This window comes from Vespula vulgaris, chromosome 18, assembly GCF_905475345.1.
Source record: "Vespula vulgaris chromosome 18, iyVesVulg1.1, whole genome shotgun sequence".
Classification (NCBI taxonomy): domain Eukaryota; kingdom Metazoa; phylum Arthropoda; class Insecta; order Hymenoptera; family Vespidae; genus Vespula; species Vespula vulgaris.
The window spans coordinates 2,520,073-2,539,397 of record NC_066603.1 but is presented as its reverse complement, the minus strand read 5'-3'; the positions used below and the strand labels follow the sequence as shown (position 1 = coordinate 2,539,397).

At 34.5% G+C, this 19,325-nt stretch overlaps 1 protein-coding gene across 3 annotated transcripts in view; it reads left to right on the top strand.

The window, feature by feature from the left end:
• The window catches only part of LOC127070388 (serine-rich adhesin for platelets-like), a 52,820-nt gene extending 33,782 nt beyond the window's left edge, over positions 1-19,038 (top strand). Inside the window, exons 6-18 of one of the 3 annotated variants that reach the window (XM_051008256.1) lie at positions 2,805-4,277; positions 4,779-4,931; positions 7,677-9,125; positions 10,692-11,846; positions 12,661-12,777; positions 12,885-12,965; positions 13,052-13,243; positions 13,325-13,873; positions 14,018-14,086; positions 14,740-15,490; positions 15,624-15,838; positions 15,967-16,305; positions 17,179-19,038. In XM_051008256.1, coding sequence (XP_050864213.1) covers positions 2,805-4,277; positions 4,779-4,931; positions 7,677-9,125; positions 10,692-11,846; positions 12,661-12,777; positions 12,885-12,965; positions 13,052-13,243; positions 13,325-13,873; positions 14,018-14,086; positions 14,740-15,490; positions 15,624-15,838; positions 15,967-16,305; positions 17,179-17,247 — 6,612 coding nt within the window. In that variant the 3' untranslated portion in view covers positions 17,248-19,038. Of the gene's footprint in view, positions 1-2,804; positions 4,278-4,778; positions 4,932-7,676; positions 11,847-12,660; positions 12,778-12,884; positions 12,966-13,051; positions 13,244-13,324; positions 13,874-14,017; positions 14,087-14,739; positions 15,491-15,623; positions 15,839-15,966; positions 16,306-17,178 lie in introns of all 3 variants that reach the window. The other 2 variants (XM_051008254.1, XM_051008253.1) reach the window with 2 other exon arrangements.
• The last annotated feature ends 287 nt before the right edge of the window (positions 19,039-19,325 follow it).

Sequence of the window (19,325 nt, the reverse complement as noted above, 5' to 3'; positions counted from 1 at the left end):
TTGTAATAATCTTTCGATTGCTTTCGTTGATCGTAGATCGTTCTATCTCTCTCTCTTTCTCTTTCTCTCTCTGTCTGTCTTGATCAATCGATAGTATTACTTTTACAAGGTAGCCTATATATGTACTCGATGACCATGACAATTGACACGCAAGTGAACGTTCGAAATCGCACGAATTATAAAATTTATCTCTTCTCACAGTCAGTCTGACAGGCTTTTACTAAATACAAACAAAATATCACTCTTGCTATATTAGATAAATGCACACGTAACAACAACACCATCACCATCACCACCAAAAACAACAACAACAACAACAACAACACTAACACTGACATCAACAATGACAACAATAAAAAATGAAGAAAGCAAAAGAGAAATTTTGATAGATAGATCATAGATCATTTTAAACAAAGTATCACTTCGGCTGCATTAGATAAATGCATGCGTAACACCAATACCAACACCAACGTCAACAACAACAACACTAACAACGACAATAACTACAACAACAACAACAATGATAATGTAATAAAAAACGATTGAAAATGCAAAAAAGAAATTTCAGTAGATTGATCGTAGATCATTTTAAATAGATACAAAATATCACTTTTGCTATATTAGATAAATGCATACGTAAAAACAACAACGACGACGACAGTAACGAAATAAAATAAGAAATAATACAGAAAAGAAATTCTAATGGATAAATCATAGATCATAGATCATTATATACAAAGGAGATATTACTCTATGCAGCATTAAATAAATCCACACGCAACGATAACAGCAACAACAACATCAATAACAACGAAATATAAAAAGTATAAAACACAAAAAGAAAATTTCACTAGATAGATCATAGATCGTAGATCATTAAATATAAACAACATATCACTCTTGCGGCATTAGATAAATGCACATGCAAACGCAGCTACGACGACGACAATAATGACGACGAAAAAAAAAAAATAGAGAAAAGAAATTTCAATATATAGATCATAGATCATAGATCATTAAACACAAACTAAATATTACTTTTGCTATATTAGATAAATGCATCTTTAAAAACAACAAAATCGAATAGAAAAATAAAAGGAAATTACATGAGATAGATCATAGATCATTGATCTATGATCATTATTTCACTTACATAGTCATTAAACTTGTACAAAGACAAGCTATAATCAAAATTATTATTTAGTTTTGTACAAACATTAGACGAGATTAGCTTCTAAGTAGTACGTGCTTCATATTAGAAAGATTAGAAATTTTTTTTTGTATGAAATGGTATATGCTTGTGTCAGTGATATTAGAATAGTGCTCCAAGACATTTGTATATTTTATTTGTGATAACGTTAGATCGAAATTAGTATTAATACATTAGAAAGACGTAGATGATATCTGTATTAGAAAGCATTAACATTTTTTTACAGAATTTTCTTCGATTAAAAATTTAAAAATAAAATTATGTCAATGATTATGATAGTTTTATAAAGTTAGATCGATTGGTATTACCGAATGAACATTAGAGATATTAGAATTTGTAATAGAATAAAATCAATCACAAAATAACGAATTCGATAACATCGATATAAAATATATATATACATTACTTGTTTGAAATAAAAAAAAAAAAAAAATTAATATTTGAAGTACAACAAAATCGACCGGTCGAAATAAAGTATATATATAATATCATTTACTCGAGATTACAAAATTTTATTAGAAGAAGAAAATCAATCGTAACAGTGGATCTTCGATCTCTACATTATTTCCACGAGATTCAAATTTTGTTGAGATTGGAAAAAAAAAAATCAATCGATGTTCAATTTTTACAAAATATCGAACACAATCTGTGATAACACTCAAAATAACAATTATTCTGCTAGAGTTTAGAATTTCAATGATATAAAATAATATTATCGAATATTTGATCGATCCGATCAACGTTAAAACAAACTAATGCATTCACGTATATACATACTTTTCGGATTAGAAAGCTTAGAATACGTAGAATAGTTAAAAAGAGTCAAGTTTCCATGAACGTTTGTTTACATCGATTTGACAGGACTAAAAAAGACAACAAACAAATCATAGAAAAAGATAAAAAAGGAAAAAAAAGAAGAAAACTTAAAATTTCAGTTGTTGACCAGCTCGACGAAGTCATGGCTCGAACAAGTTGTCAGTCAGCTGGCAAGATGGATCTATTCATTCCTACGTTATATCGGGCTCATCTTCTTCCTTTAAAAGGACTACGATATCACTATACAAATATATCTACATATCATATATATATATATCTACATATATCTCTTATATCCATATCATATTCATATACAATTATAATATACACACATGAACATACATATGTATATATACACACACACACATACACACACACACATTATTCGAGTTAGTAGTCGAAAAGATTAGTAGTCGAAAAGATCATAGGAAACGTGAACGAATGAACGAACGAATAAACGAACGAACGAAAAAGTCTCTCTCGACGATCTTCATCATCTCAAATGACCTAGAGAATTTCTATGACTGACCTTGAGAAGGATTCCTTCTTCAGGAGATGGATACTTTCTTCGTTATAACCAGGGTAACCGATTAACTAACATTCTATCTCTCTCTCTCTCTCTCTCTCTCTCTCTCTCTCTCTCTCTCTCTCTCTCTCTCTCTCTCTTTCTATTTGTTTCTTTTATCTTATCTTTAAAAAAGAATGATCAAGAACAAAGCTCTTACGATGGATAGAGATTTGGATCGATTTTGGATATTTTTATTTTTTTTTCTTGCAGGGCAAAAAAACGTCCGGCGTTTTGTTCTCGGAAAGATCAAGAATGAAATTGGAATTAGCTAGGAGATTGGTTAAGCCTGAATTGAACGAACAAGAAAATGTTTTGGACTCGACAGGGAAATCTAGAACGACAACCGACGCGTCGGTTATCGAAGAAATGAATAAGATCGGTAAATTGGACAAAGTTACAACTAGGAGCAGCCGTTTGGAGGATGATAGGAAATCGGAGAAGATTCTTAACGTTAAACAAGATCAAACGGGTGATAGTTCTGATCAAGAGTCTTGGAAATCTCGTCAGAAAAAGGGTAGAGTTGTTTCCGAGAGAACGGTGACCTCGATATCGGTTGACGAAGACACGTCGAATTACGTTGTTGAGACAGTGACCAAAGTTACGGAGGAAGTGTCCTCGATGATGATCGATGGATCGATATTGAAAGACTCGTCGATCCGTAAATCGAAATCTCCAGATTTAGCGACTACCGAGACAACCAAATTAGGGAAAGGTTTTAACGTGACACCAAGAATTACGATAAAGGGATCGAAGTCTAAAAATTTGTTAACAAGACGTAATAAATCTTTCGCCGAAAGGGACACCAACGATGGTGACGTTGATGATACACGTAAAGAGGATGATCCAAATAGGATTAATAGTTCAACGTCAGTCACATCGACGATCTTATCGAAAAAGAAACAATCATCGTCGGAGATCGAAGAAAAGGAGAAGAAGGAGAAGGAGAAGGAGGAGGAGGAGGAGGAGGAGGATGGTCGAACGAAGAAGAAGCAACCGAGAATGTTGAACAGTGTTACCAAGGCTAACTTTAATGATCGTTATTCGAAAAAATTTAGGGAGAGGATTAACATTGTCGATGGGAATGAGATACCACGGCAAACAACGTCAAGGACAACTATGGTTACTAATAGATATAGTAGGAAGAAGATCGATAGTTTGAGACCTTACGATAAAATTTCGAAAAGTGTTACGACGGTAACATCGACCCAATCATCATCATCGTCATCGTCATCATCGTCGTCATCGTCCTCATCAAAAAGACGAGAGTTCAGACCAAGAACGGCTACGTATCGTAGACATTCCGAATTACCAACTACTACTTTGCTCATACAAACGACAAACAAGGTCGACAATACGCAGGGTGTTGCGATCACCCCTAAAACGCCCAAGTATCACGCGACCTTGAAAAGTTCAACGCCGATCGAAACTCGATCGATACCGCAGGAGCCGCAAGTTAGCGTTAGGATAACCAACGATACCAATCCAATTGATACTGGTATTACCGACAGCAGCAATGGGAATACTGGTACAACAAGTAACATCTTCAATCCAACAAGAAGTGCCTTTCTAAGTGGTAACAGTACTCTACTGCAACAACTACGCAGCACCGTAGCGCCACTTCTCAGCTCTCTGGGTAACAGGACACCTATATTTGCTGAGTCTTACAGTAACGTTAACAACGGAGTAAGTGTATTTGTTTGTTTGTTTGTTTGTTTGGTCGTTTTTTTTCTCTATTTTTTTCTATACAACGTATTTGTCATCAAAGGCTATCGTTATGGTTGAATTAATTTATATGAATGTTATTTATGTTCATTATATTTATTTAATAATAGTTTTGATCGATAATAGTTTTTCTAATTTCTTCTTTCTTTTTGTCCAGTAAATTGAATAATAATAATAATAATAATAATAATAATAATAATAATAATAATTGTAATACATTCGTAATCGTAAAGTATTGTTTGAAACAAAATTATTTTACCTCCTAGTTATTTTAGTTTAAATATTGCAATCGTTGCGCTTGTACTTGTAATTATAATGACTTTATTATAATTATAATTATTATTATTATTATTTTTCTTTTTTACAATTATAATTACGATGAATATAATTAATTAATAATGATTCTAATATCAAGCTGTTGTATCGTATTGGATAGAAAATATTTGTCATTATCGTTTATAGAGCTCTACACCTAGAATCACACCAAACGGATCACCACCAAGATTCAGTGCTAGGTACAAAGGAGCTGAATTGTTTGTTAGAAAGCCAACAGGTTATCAACCGACTGTACCATCGATCACTAGCTCTTCGACAACTCAAATAACTCCGATAGAGGTAAGACAAACAACAAGTTGATTATTATTTTTATGCATTATCTTTTTTTTTCTTCCTTTTTTTTTTCTTTTCTTTTACAACTCGCACACGCACGCTTTATTTTTTCTTTTCTCACGAATAGAATACTATACTGTATCGCTATCGAAGTATAATAGCTGGCTGTTGATCATCGTGGCAGGTTAGAGTAAAAAAATATTTGAGGAAAAAAAAAAGAAATAGAGAATTAAAAGTAAGAAAAAACAAAACAAAACAAAACGAAATTAATGAAAAGGTAAGGGAATTGTTTGCAAAAAAAGAAAAAGAGAAAAAAAAATAAACGACCGAATGGCTTTTGAGGCTGGTTCCGCATGATTGAATGAACGTTAGGTGGAATCACGTGACCATTACTTTTCTGTGCTTAAAAGGTATTCACCACGAAGATCAAGGAGGATTTGGAGAGTGTTGCGCCGCCATCTTGGTCAACTGATCTTGGTATCACTAACAACCCCAATGGAATTCTCAATTCGGAGAGCCTTTATACGAATAATCTTCGTTAAAATCGTTATATTCATTAATTATTAATCCTGTCTTATATCATTATTATTATTATTATTATTATTATTATTACTACTACTATTATTATTATTATTATTATCATTATTATCATTATCATTATTATTATTATTATATTATTATTATATTTTTTTCTTTTTACAGCATTGCCATTTTTCTCTTTTCTCTTTAATTATATATAAACGTACATACATACATACATATATATGCATATATATATATATATACATATATGTTTATACATGTATATATTAATTGTTCATTGTAGGTTGTGGTATATATATATATATATTATTTTGTTTTATTATAATATGTGTGATCGTGAATATGATATTCATTATAGTTATTAGAGTTTCGATTTGATTTCTCGGTATTATCATACACAGATATACTACACTCATTCACAATTTAGCATGCAGCACCTTTAAAAAATATTGCCTCTCACTTTTAAAACTTTAGTTAATTAATAATTTGCACGTGGAGTTTAAGTTTAAGAGGATTAAAATAGAAAAGGAAATAAATAACGGAAAGGGTTTTTATTGTTTATTCATTTATATAAATATATACATATATACACTTTATATATATATATATATATATATATATATATATATATATATATATATATTCACAAATGCACCGTAGATATTAACACTTTTATCTTTCACATTCACGTCACATGTTTGAAAATTTTTAATTTACGCACGAAAGTATTATCCAATACGAAAAGAAATGTTATAAACAAACATTAGATATAATATATATATACATATATATATATATATATATCAACACATACATACATACATACATATATACATACATATGTATATATTCTTTTGTAATAAACTTACTGCTTTTTGCATTGCACGCGGTAAATAGTTTTTCGTCCTCACTTTATAACTATGTGTGTGTGTATATATATATATATATATATATATATATATATATATATAATTATGTAATTTTTATTCTAATCACATAATTAAAAATATTTACTTCTCTTTTTCTTTTTTAATTTAGATCTTTCAACTGCACGTATTTCTTTTCTTCGATAAAAACTTTTTTCTTTTTTTTGATAATATTACTTTGTTTCTTAGTTTTTCGCTTAGATCATCAAAAATTTAATGAAATTATCAAGGATAATTATCTAATGATCATTCTTCCTGAATATAATAGAAAATATTATGATGATTATCCCGTTCCATTTCTTTTAACATTCCGCGTTATTACTCTAACGATGGTGAAAGTAAGATATCGTGTGCGTAATACATGAATTTCATATGAATTCTATATATGTATATATATATACGTGTGACTATGGTGTAGGTGTTACGAGATTGAGTTTTATAGGAAGAAGGAAATATGCGGAATACGAATCGAGGTCAGCTTGTAAGTGAACATGTCAAAAAGTAGAGAAATTTGTTGATATTAATGACACATTTTGATTTTTCTCTTATGGTACTCCTAGAAGCAAATTTCAACAATTAGATTAATAAATTAAATTAAAAGTTTAATAACGTTCAAGTTTGAAATCAATTTGATCGAATAGATCTCGTTGTTAATAAAGAATTTTATTGAATCTGGAGACATCTGTGGTTAATGTTCAAAGTTGTTAAAGATATTTTATAGAAGTGGAAAAAGTCTTATAAGTGAACGTCCAGTTTCCTAGATAGCCATATAAGAGAGAGAGAGAGAGAGAGAGAGAGAGAGAGGGAGAGATAGAGAGAGAGAGAGAGAGAGAGAGAGAGAGAGAGAGAGAGAGAGAGAGAGAGAGAGAGAGAGAGAGAGAGAGAGAGAGAGAGAGAGAAAGAGAGAGAGAGAGAGAAAGAGATCTTTAACCTCAAGAACGAGTTTGCCAGGTATAACCGACGACATAGAGTATATCATAGCGTATTTTATAGTAACAGGCAATGTTTCTAAGGTATTCCTAGCTCATGCTATTTCTCATCTAGTTCATGGGTTTACCAAGAGATGGTGTATGCTCATTTAATTGGCTTAACCATGTCGTATTATCGATCGGTATTAATGAACGTTTGTTACATTTTATTTTACAGCTAATCGTGTCGTGAAATGTTGTAAATAAACAAAAAAGAATATATATATGTATATTTAAATATCTAATATATAGCACGGCACATTTAATTTTAATATGTATAGCACTTGCACGCACCTTTAATTTTCTGATTACAGAACATTGGTTCGGTACTACCACCGCCTATTGATATTTCCAGTCCTGGAGAGCCCAAATTTTTAACATACTATCAAGCATTGGAATCGGCTAGCGTCCGAAACGAGCAAGGGGATTTTCAACAACAGCAACAACTTAATGACACTGTAACACAGGTAGACTCTAACAACGCAACTAACGGCACCAATGGCACCAACGCCAATTCTAACAATGACACGAGTCCCAACTTAGAGATCGCGAGCCCACAGACCCCAGACAATACCACGACCCAACCGGATAATCTATCGAATGAAAACATAAACCAGGACACGGAGAATCCCACTGTTACTACGGATGGTTTACCCGAGTCATTAAATGTGTCCATGACCGTTGAACCCACAGAGTCTTTGTCCACCATTACAGATTCGATGATAGAAACTAACATGACAACCTCTACCGATTTGTCTACGAGCGTTGGTGTTGTTGAGGATACGTCAACGACACAGGAAAGTCCAGTTAGTACAGATCTAATGGATACTGTGTCTTCTACCCCCGTTATTATGGACAGTTTGTCTTCTACTACTACAATGGAACCTAGTACTATGATAGTGACCCCTATGAACGATGTTATTACAACTACTGTAACCCAGTCGTCAGATTTGACCGGAACAATGAGTTCCACTTCAGATTTATCTAGTACCATGGAGTCTACTACTACCATGGCGATGACGAGTGAATCATCGAGTGAGAATCGTTCGTTAGATTTATTAGGTACTACAGAAATGTCCAATAACGTTGATACGGTATCAACTAGTACCACACAAAACGTTGAAAGTTCTTCGATTGCGTTGGACACCACAACTATCGTCACTACCGAATCGACAACTTCGCAAACATCATCTACCATGTCTACGACTAATGTCTCTCCCATTGAAACATCCACCGAAAGTATCGAGAGTAACACGATAGAGCAATCTGATGTAATTTCGAGTAGCAGCGAATCGAATGATCAAACATCGACGATAAGAATAACGACGACTGATCTACCAATAGTAACAACTTTCCGAACGAAATTGATAGACTTTGCTCAAGATATCTTATCACGTTTGCAAAGTGCTATAGCAGGAACAACCTTGTCACCTATTTTAACAACGACTCCAGCTACAACGACTCCAGCTGAAACAACCATGTCGTCTGTTTTAACGACTACTTCGGCCGAAACAACCTTATCACCTGCTTTAACAACGGCTCCAGGTGCAACAACAGTCGAGACACCAACTTCAACGCTCGATCAGTCGAATGCCAGTTTGAATAATCAAGTTGAGAGTACCACGACGATGGGAGACGTCGTTCAGCAACAAGAGTTTACTACAGTTTCTGACGATGTCACATCTTCGAGAGATGTCCAATCAGAATTAAGAGAGACTACTACAGCCACACCTTTATCGATGGATGTGTCTACTCAAGAAGCAGTAGGTTTCACCGATTCAGAGACAAATACCCTGGACAATGTTGAAACTAGTTCTACTACAGATTCGAGCACAACAGCTAACGCTGAAAGCTCTGATTTAACATTGGACGTAGAATCGCTAACTCAAAGTCAAACGTCGATAAGCCCTGAGAATGAATCCAGTGTAAATATTACCCCAGAGAGCCCCATTAATACAACAACAGAAATGACTACTACTTTATCGTCAACGAACTTGCAAGATTCTACCGTAGAAAGCATTATTAGCAATGACCTTAATGATACCTTACTCACAGAATTAATGACAATCGCGAAGTCCCTGTTTTCGGAAGCCATGAACGATACTTCCGTTCAAACTATATTGGACAATATTTCCAGCACAATCGATTTGGAAAGAAATATGCAAGATATTGAAAATAATTCGACTACTGATTCTAGTACAACAGTGAATAATACTGACGACGGTTTCCTTAATGATAGTACAACGGAGAACGTACAAGAGTTTTCTACCGAAGTTCCATCGGAACAGGTAGAGACAGCACCGATCAGTTCAGAACCTGAAGAAGATACTACTTTAACAGTCGATCTATCTGAAAATAAGATAGAATCAACTCCCATAAGTCCAACAACGATTACTAATACCGAAATTCTGGACGATAGTTTAGCCCTTAACGTAACTCAGAACGAAATGGAATTCGTTCGGACAAATGATACGACAAGTTTCGAATTAGGAACGACGTTAGAAAATTTAGAGACTATTACTGCCACTGAATCCACCGAGAACGATATAGGAACTGTCGCGAATGAAGATTTTGAGAATATAACTGAGAGTTCTACGAGTATTACGCAGGAAAGAGAAACGACGACAGTTTCTACTGCTGATATTGAATTGACGACGCTCAGTTATGATTTTCAATCGACTACGGCCCAGACCCAGATAACTACCCCTGTAGAAAGTATAGATATATCGATCTCATCTACCCCAAGTATGGTAACAGAATCATTGACAACCAGCACTGTGGTAAACGACGATCAATCGCCGATAACGACTCCTTTAAATATTGATAGTCAGACAACTGTTAGCCCAACAGAAACAACATTATCGTCCGAAAACTTCGAACTTTTGACCCAGTCGAGTGTAACGAACGATAGCAGTAATAGTACTAATCTCGTTTCAACCGAGCCCATGTCAACCGCTACAGTAACAGAGCCCACAGCTACAACGGAATTGGTAGCTAATAATGATGATATCGTAACGAGCCAATCCCCTGAAATAATTATTACCGAAAACATAACAACAGAACCGGCTCTTGATCAATCGATCGATATCGACAGAACTAACCAAACAGTTGAAATGACCTCGACGGAATTGATTGTTAACGATGCAGAGGTAACCACTAACTCACCCTTACTAACAAACGATACAGATTTGTTGGATTTAACGAATATTACTGGGACTACCATCACTAACCAGGCAATCGAAACAACCACAACGATAATGCTCACAGACCCCCCATCATCGCCCACTGACTTCATGAACACCATTCCAACTGATATTGACCGTTTGCAGGATGCTACGCCAACAACTGCCCAAGGGACGGCAGCCTCAGGAACAATGCAATTCGATCAAACGAACGATACCACCATCATTCCTACCACCACCACCATCATCACAGAGTCTCCAACAGCAACAACGTCAGACTCTTCCAATTCCTTGATCACTGAATCCTCTCCATCTGGCACATCGACTTCCATTGATACGACGACGTTAATCACGACAACGACGACGACGACGATGACAACGACGACGGAAACGATGACGACCACGACGACACCGTCATCTTCAATTACCAATCGTCCACCTGATACTACTACCACTGCAATCGAGACTACCGAAGATAACGTTGATATAAATGATAATCTGATATCCACCGAAGCATCAACGAGCATGCCAACATCTACTACATCGTCGTCGGAAACTTCCGATTCGATATCCAGAATGGATACGAATATCCAAACAACGATGACGGATTCAACCACAGAAACAACACCAACCACAGCACCGGGTTCAACCTCTACGACTACCATTACCATGCCAACCACTATCTCTCAGACTATACCGAGCATGCCTGCATTTTCATCAGTTCAAACTCCGGTTACCACTCAGACTAGTTTCACGACACCGTATTTGGGTCGATTCGGTGGTAGCAGGCTAACTCCAGCACCTAGATTTAGTCCTAGCTCGTCGACCAAAGTTCCATTAAGGGATTATCACGTATACGGGATATATCCTAATAAAACGATCGTCAGGAAACGCCCAGAGGATAATCTAATCGATGCTAGAAACGTTGACAGCCCATACGTCATTTTTGGTATCTACCCTGATGGCAGATTGGTCCGGAAGTTCCCAAATGGCACGATCATACCAGATCCACCAAGCAATCCGGTTGAGGTTGTCTTTTCTCTTAGCACTACAACTACCACTAACAGGCCACAACCCGTGTTCTTTTATAACCAGGCTAACCAAGGCACTTTTAATCAATATCAAGCCCCGAACTACTATAATAATCGTAGACCCGTCGGCAACCCGATGACAAATGGTCAAAACTTTGGCACCGTTGATTTGGGACTTACTGGTAACGCGATCGCCGGATCAAACGGAGGTGGAGCCGATTTCTTGGGCCCACTTGGTACCCCTGGTAGCCTCGCGACCACAAATACAATGGTATCTCTATCCCACAGTTATTAAACTTCGTTCATCATAAATCTCTTCGATGATCTTTATCAAATTTGCTCGAGATCATAATTTTCATTTTCGATGCTGCCGTTGTTTTCTTTTTCTTTTTTTTTGTTTGTTTGTTGTTGCGAAATAAAGAAATATATAAAAGTATATTTGGATAATCGACAGCAGCATAATCTAGGAGTAACGTACTAACGCTTATATTTAATTTTTGACATAATTTCGCGGCTGGACTAATAGTTTCTCAGTTGTCACTATTAATGTCAACCCAATTTGTCAATAGCGTTGATAATCAAAGTGACACTGCGAAAGCATGCGTTGATAATTTAATCTCTATCTTTCTTTCTCATACTTTCTTTCTGTATATAGTATATAGATCTCGAGCAATCGGATTTGAATTTAAGAATATGTTCAATTTCTCCCATAGAACTCCATGAGCCCATCGTGATTATAATATTTAATTGACTTCTCTTTTCAACAGGCAAAGGTATCGAAACATGATGTCGAGTTATCTAGAGACTTGTACATATTGCATCTTTTTTTTCTTAATCGTTGTTTTTGATTTTCTTTTATCTTTGTTTATTTATTTATTTATTTATTTATTTTGTTTCTTTCTTCTTTTCTCTTTTTGGCACTTTTGTAAATATTTTCTGCACCCTCACAGCACCCACTTTACTCACCTAATCACCTAGAGGTCATATTTCGATATATCTAATGCTACGCTTGACATGATATGATGAACCTTTTGCGTCTGTTGATGAATCATTACAAAATATTTATGAGTTTTCTTCGTTTTTAGGGATCTCGACTAAATGGTATTAGCGGGGCCGGTCGTATCGTTCAAGATCGACAAAGGGATGAAGCTAGTAGATCTAGGCAATCTGGAGATCAACGTAATTCGGTTTACATTGGACAGGTAAGGGCAACACGCAAGGAAAAGAAAAAAGAAGAAGACAATTTTTAATAAAATACGATAGGATTGGTTACGTTAATGTTTCATCGAATTTGTTTTACTATTAATAGGATAGGTTCGTTAATTATTGGACTAATGGTTCACCAAACACCAATCCACGTGTTGTCAGTGTCAACATAAATTCAGTTGCAGTAAGTGACAAATTATGTTAATGCCAATTAAAAAAAATATATATATATTATTACGATTGTATTACAAAAATTATAACGTTACACAGAGTGCAGCGAACGAAGGACCAGCATCGACTTCAGGAATGGTACAATCCTTTGACAATTTGTTGAACGACCAATCTAATGGTGGTCAGATAACAGCACCTCCAGGATTCCCATGGAGAGATCCTTTAGATCAGATATTTGGAATTACAACTAATTCCCCAGTAATAACAGCATCGATCGCATCGAACACTTTGGTATGAGACACTTTGAATGAAGCCTCGTTGTTCCTGACCAATTCAATTTCCTAATTTTTTTTTTTTTTTCTATCTTGTTAGGACGACTCCAGCGAAGGTAATCCAATGTTCGATGCACGTCCTGTAAGTCCATTCGTAGAAGTTTTTACACCAGCTTCTGGTATCGTGTCTTCTTCTATCACCGCTGCAATGTCTACTACCACAACTGCACCAACAGCAAGTACTGTCACTACAACTACGCCAACTCCAATTACAACTACTACTACAACTACACCAGCTCCAACAACGACAACACCAGCTCCAACTACAACAACAACAACAACAACAACGACAACACCAGCTCCAATAACAACAACAACGACGACAACATCAGCTCCAACAACGACGACGACGACGACAGCTCCAACAACAACTACACTAGCTCCAACAACAACTACATCAGCTCCAACAACAACCACAGCAGCTCCAACAACAACTACAACTACACCAGCTCCAACGACACAGGCTTCAACCTCAACAACTTCATTGAAAACGACACCATTCGGATTATCCAATGATATTCCATTAAATATGCGAACACAAAACGCATTTGGTACGACATTCGACGATCTCGCATTTTTGAACTCGCTTGTAAGTGAACTAAATCTCTTTTATTCCATCCTAAGATCTTTCTTCCTTTTTCTTTTCTTTTCTTTTTTTTTTTTGAATGACAAAAGAAAAAGAAAAGAAAAAAAAAAAGACGTAGATGGATAAAGATAGCAAATATATTTCTAGTTACAGCCTAACGATGCCCCAACTACGCAAAAAACTCTGAACGAAGTGGAAAAGATTTTAGCCAATAAGGTATAATGTATATAGTATAAAAAAAATTATATATAATATTTCAGATAATTTATCTAAATTTAAATATCATAAAAACAACAAACGACAAAAAGAGATAGAGTTCTAGAGACAGAAAAGAGAGAGAGAGAGAGAGAGATAAAACGTTTAATGGACTCTGGAAAGGCTAACAGAACGATTACGTATGTACGAGCAAAAACACAAGGTATAGATATATAGTTCCTAAGTCATCATTAACTAATAAAGCTGTGGAGAGCGCAAAGTGGATGGTAATTATCGTCCGGCTAATCGAGCGGTGCAGCTCGAGAAGCGAGAAACTTATAATGCAAGAACTCTCCTTTCACCATTTGCACAATCCTTATTTCGTTCTTACTTCGAGTACCAACTTGGAATAATCCAAGTATTTATTTTCATTACATATTCTATAAAGTAGATATTTCCGATCTAATGTAACTCCTTTCTCGTGTTTCTTTAAACTAAAATAATAGCTGTGAATCATCGTAATATATGCAAAATATACTTTGTTTTCAACTAACACCGTGATAACTTCAAAAAAAGAATATATATATATATATAACTGTTATTATCAAGATCATAAAACACTTACGACACGTATAATTATCAACGTATATACCTTATTTTTTTTTCTTTTATAGATCCTATCTCTTGCCTTGGGTAATGCTGGACCTACACGTTCACCAAAAGCTATTCAATTAGCCAATGCATCCCCAAATTCACTACAAGTCTCGTCGTCGTCATCCGCACCTATAATCATCGACTTGTTACCATCCACCACTATGAAACCTTCAACGATCGCTTCCACGTCAACTTCAAGATCAATTAAAACTACCACCGAATCTGGAATTAATCGGAAAGTACCTGTTAAAATCGCAGATCTATCAGCCAGTGCACAAACTCATAGCGCTTCTGTGTCCACTACGACCAAAGAACCTATCGTTGTCACGGCAAAGTCTATTACAGCGAAACCTAAGAGCACAACAGTTCCACCGGTTCAAGGTCTTGGTGCAAGCTTGTTGCAAGCGCTCTTCGGTGGTAACTTTTTTGGGCCCACTACCACAGCCAAACCCGTGACTAAAATTACGACTAATAAACCGAAAACAAAAACAACACCGAGAATCGTCGAGATCACTCAAAGGCCAGTCTCAACGACCCAATCTTCTGTAACATCTAGATCTGTCAATGTCTCTGAGATTGTAATTAACACCGTGAAAGAAACAACGATTCCAAAACCTAGCACGACGACAAAACCGATCAGTACGACAACGACGCAACGTGCATTATTGAACAATCCAAATCCTAGATTACCTAACGTTGTTAGCTCAACTTATTCGCCCGAGGACGATGCCAAGTTCTTATCAGCTTTGTTCAACGCGATTCAAGAATCAAGTAAGATATGTTTGACATTAGATTTGTAATCCGAGACTCGTGTCTATCGAATCGATCGATTTTTTTTCACTTGTTTGTTCTTCATTTTATTTTTTATTTCGTTTTTTTTTTTTTTTTTTTTTTTTCTTGACAGATACGAAGAAACCTGTTACACCTGTTCCAACGTCGATCGAAGACGACGAAGCTTTCTTGAGAGCGATACTATCCGGTCAAGCTAAACTTCCCTTAGTCAAAAGTACGTCCTCTCCTGAAATCAACAACGCGGCTCTTTTAGCAGCCCTTTTGAAGGCTCAGGGTATCGAACCTTCGACACCAGCTACAAATATTCGACAACAGTTACAATTAGCTGTAAGTAAGATACGCGAATAACGAGTAATTCTTTTCTTTTCTTTTCTTTTCTTTACTTTTTTTTTTTTTTAGAAAAAATATTATGAACCTTCTTCTTCTTTTTTTTTCTTTTTTATTTATTTGTCTAGAGCTTAAACAACAATCTCGTTTCGCTTCCACCGACAACCACGAGTACATCTAGACCTTATTCTACATCAACGAGTACTACTTCAAGGCCAATTACGAGTACCACGATGACGACGAGAAGACCAACGACTTCAAGGCCAAGGCCTCAAACGACCACGTGGTCACCTAGCTCGACTTATCCACCACCATTGTTCAGTGGGTTCTCTAATTTTGGTAATCCAGTTCAAGAATCACAAAAAGATAATGACGGATTAGCTGGAGATGGTGTTAGAAATCAGGTTGTGAACGTTGCCCTTGGTGCTACCAGAGCGTTCAGTCAGTTCCTCGGTGCTGCCATTACGGTAACATCTTTTTTTTTATTTTAGTTCTTTACTTACTTACTTATTTATTTATTTATTTATTTATTTATTTATTTATTTATTTTTTTCTTTTCCTTCGATACGAAGACAAGTGCAACAGTTTCTAAGTGGAATCGAAATTGCTCAAGCGATTATTAAAAACGAATTAACTCCTATATTTCCTTAAGACTTTCTAAGCTCGTAATTATTAGACTTTCAATTTTACGATCTATGTAAGAGTATCTAAGCACGTAGTTTTACGATACTTTTACGAAAATAATTGGAGAAAGGTGTTTGGAAGAAAAGGCAATTAATTTCTTTTTTTTTTCTCTCCTTATGTTTTTTTTTTCTTTTTTCTTTTTTTTAATCACTCATTAAATACTTTTGACCCGTTTAAAGAATTTTAATTGTCCGATATAAATAATTGATTTCATTGCAATTAATATTCTTCTCTTTCTTCTTTTTTCTTCGTGAATATATTTATTTCATTGGAATTAATTTGAAATATGAACGGAGTCGATTTTGTTACAATCGATGCTTAGTCGAAGAATTTTTTTTAATACTGTTTTGTCAATGATAATCTTTGTTCCGTCAAATAAAATTTACTTACGATCAAAATTATTTTACAGATATAGAAAAGGATTATAGAATTTATATTATTATTATATTATTTGTTAATGAAATCTTTATTCTGACAAAAAAAAAAATTGATTTACAATTACATATAGAAACGTATTATAAAAATATAATAATAATTTTATTATTAATTATTTATCATCATCATCATCATCATCATCATCATCATCATTATTATTATTATTATTGTTATTTGTTATTGCATTTTTTTATTTTTTTTTCTCTGTTTTTTTTTTTTAGGGCGCAGCACAACAGTTGCAGTCTTTCGTAAGAAACGGCACCAGAATCGTTTCGGAGGTCGTTGGATAGGAGTAAAACGAATGAAAAATTCCCTATAGATATATCATCGATCGAAAAGAATATTCGCAATTAGATCTATGACCAAATGATCTACGATCGAATGAAATAGATCGAATGTTTTAGATTCTCCGGTTAACGCGAGAGAAATTTATTCGACGATAGTTCTACGATTATGAACGATAAAATATTTATATTTTATTTACTTAACTTAATATCATTGGCAACGTTAATCGTCTCCTCTCTGTTAGTAATTTTTCGTACTTCTTTCTTTTTTTCTTTTTTTATTTTTTTACAAAAGAAAAAAAGAGAAGGAGAGAGAAAGAAAGGATTGACGAGAGCTTCGCTTCATTTTTTTCCTTCTCTCTGTCTTTTTTTTTTTTTTTTAATTTATTTTCTCTTTTTTTTTTTTTAATCTAGTTTTTCTTTTTTCTCTTTCCTCGTTCCACGCTCCAATTTCCTTCAATTTTTTTTTCTTCTTTTTTTCGAATAGAAGGACGATGTAAGAAACAGAAAAAGAAAGAGAGAGAAAGAGAACAAGAAAGAAGAGAATAAAAAGAAAAGAAATGAGGAAAGAAAAGAAAAAGAACAACAATGATGATAATGATGATATAATAATATATTAATAAAATAATATAATATAATATAATAATAGTAATAGTAATAGTAATAGTAATAGTAATAATAATAATAATAATAATAATAATAATAATAATAATAATAATAATCGGATAAGATAATGAAGATAGTGAAACGACGCTTTGCAAATGTTTCTAGGGTAAGGCCCATCATTTCTCTTTAGGCCCTTTTTCATCATCCCTTTTGGCTTTTAATTTATCTATAAGAATAGAGTACGGGCGTGCATGTACCGTTTGAGACATTTGTAACGTTCGTCGTAATTAACGTAATTAATCGCAAGGGTCGCGTCTCGTCACGAGAGAGAGAGAGAGTGAGAGAGAGAAAGAGAAAACGAAAGAGAGAGAGAGAGAGAGAAAGAGGGAGAGGTAGTAAAAGAGAGAAAGAGAGAGAGAAAGATGGATGAAGAAAGACGAGACGATTCGCGACGCGAGCTTTGTACTTAGCTCGAAGCTGAGGGCCACACACGAAGGTCGAATTAAAGACGACTATGTACGTTGTTGATGCTTGCTGAGAGAGATAGAAATAGATAGATAGATAGATAGATAGATAGATAGAGAGACAGATAGAGAGAGAGAGAAAGAGAGAGAGATATGGTGGTAATTTAAGATACATTTAAGAGTAAGAAAAAGAGAGTGAGATATACAGGTAAATAAAAAGAGAGAAAGTATGTGTGTGAAAGAGAGAGAGAGAGAGAGAGAGAGAGAGAGAATGAATGAATGAATGAATGAATGAATGAATGAATGAATGAATGAATGAGAGTGAGAAACTATGAGAGAGAAAGAGAGAGAGAGAAAGAGGATGTGAAAATGTCACCAGCATATATTTTCTTGTTCACTTCTCTCTCTCTCTCTCTCTCTCTCTCTCTCTCTCTCTCTCTCTCTCTCTCTCTCTCTCTCTCTCTCTCTCTCTGTCTCATTTATTTGCCTTAAATTTTGTTTCCTCTTCTTTAATTTTATTACATGTTATTTTTCTTCTTCGTTCTTTTTATCAGTTCTTTCTTGTCGCTTTTTGTACAGTACAACCGTGAACCCTTGGACGAGGACACGTGTTCTTTTTTATTTTTTATTTTTTTTGTTCGTTTGTTCGTTTTTCTTTTTTTCTTTTTATGTTCCTTTTTCTTTTTTCTTTTTTTTTTCTGTACAATAAAGCTGGTAACATTTCTTATTCGACCCTTCCTATTGTTTCTTTTCTTTTTAGATTATAGAAATTAGTATTTTGATATTTTTTCTTTTTATTTCTTTTCGCTGTGATTTTTTTTTCTTTATTATCGCTTTGTTCATGGTGTTTTTTTTTATTTCTATTTTCTGTTTCATAGAAAGAAGTTTTTTTGTTATATTAGGTTTCATTAAATTGTCTGTTTCTGATCTTAGAAATGAGAAATTCGAGATAGAGATTAGTAGTATGCGAATTAATAGAAGTAGTGTAGGTGAGAATGATAAATAATATATACA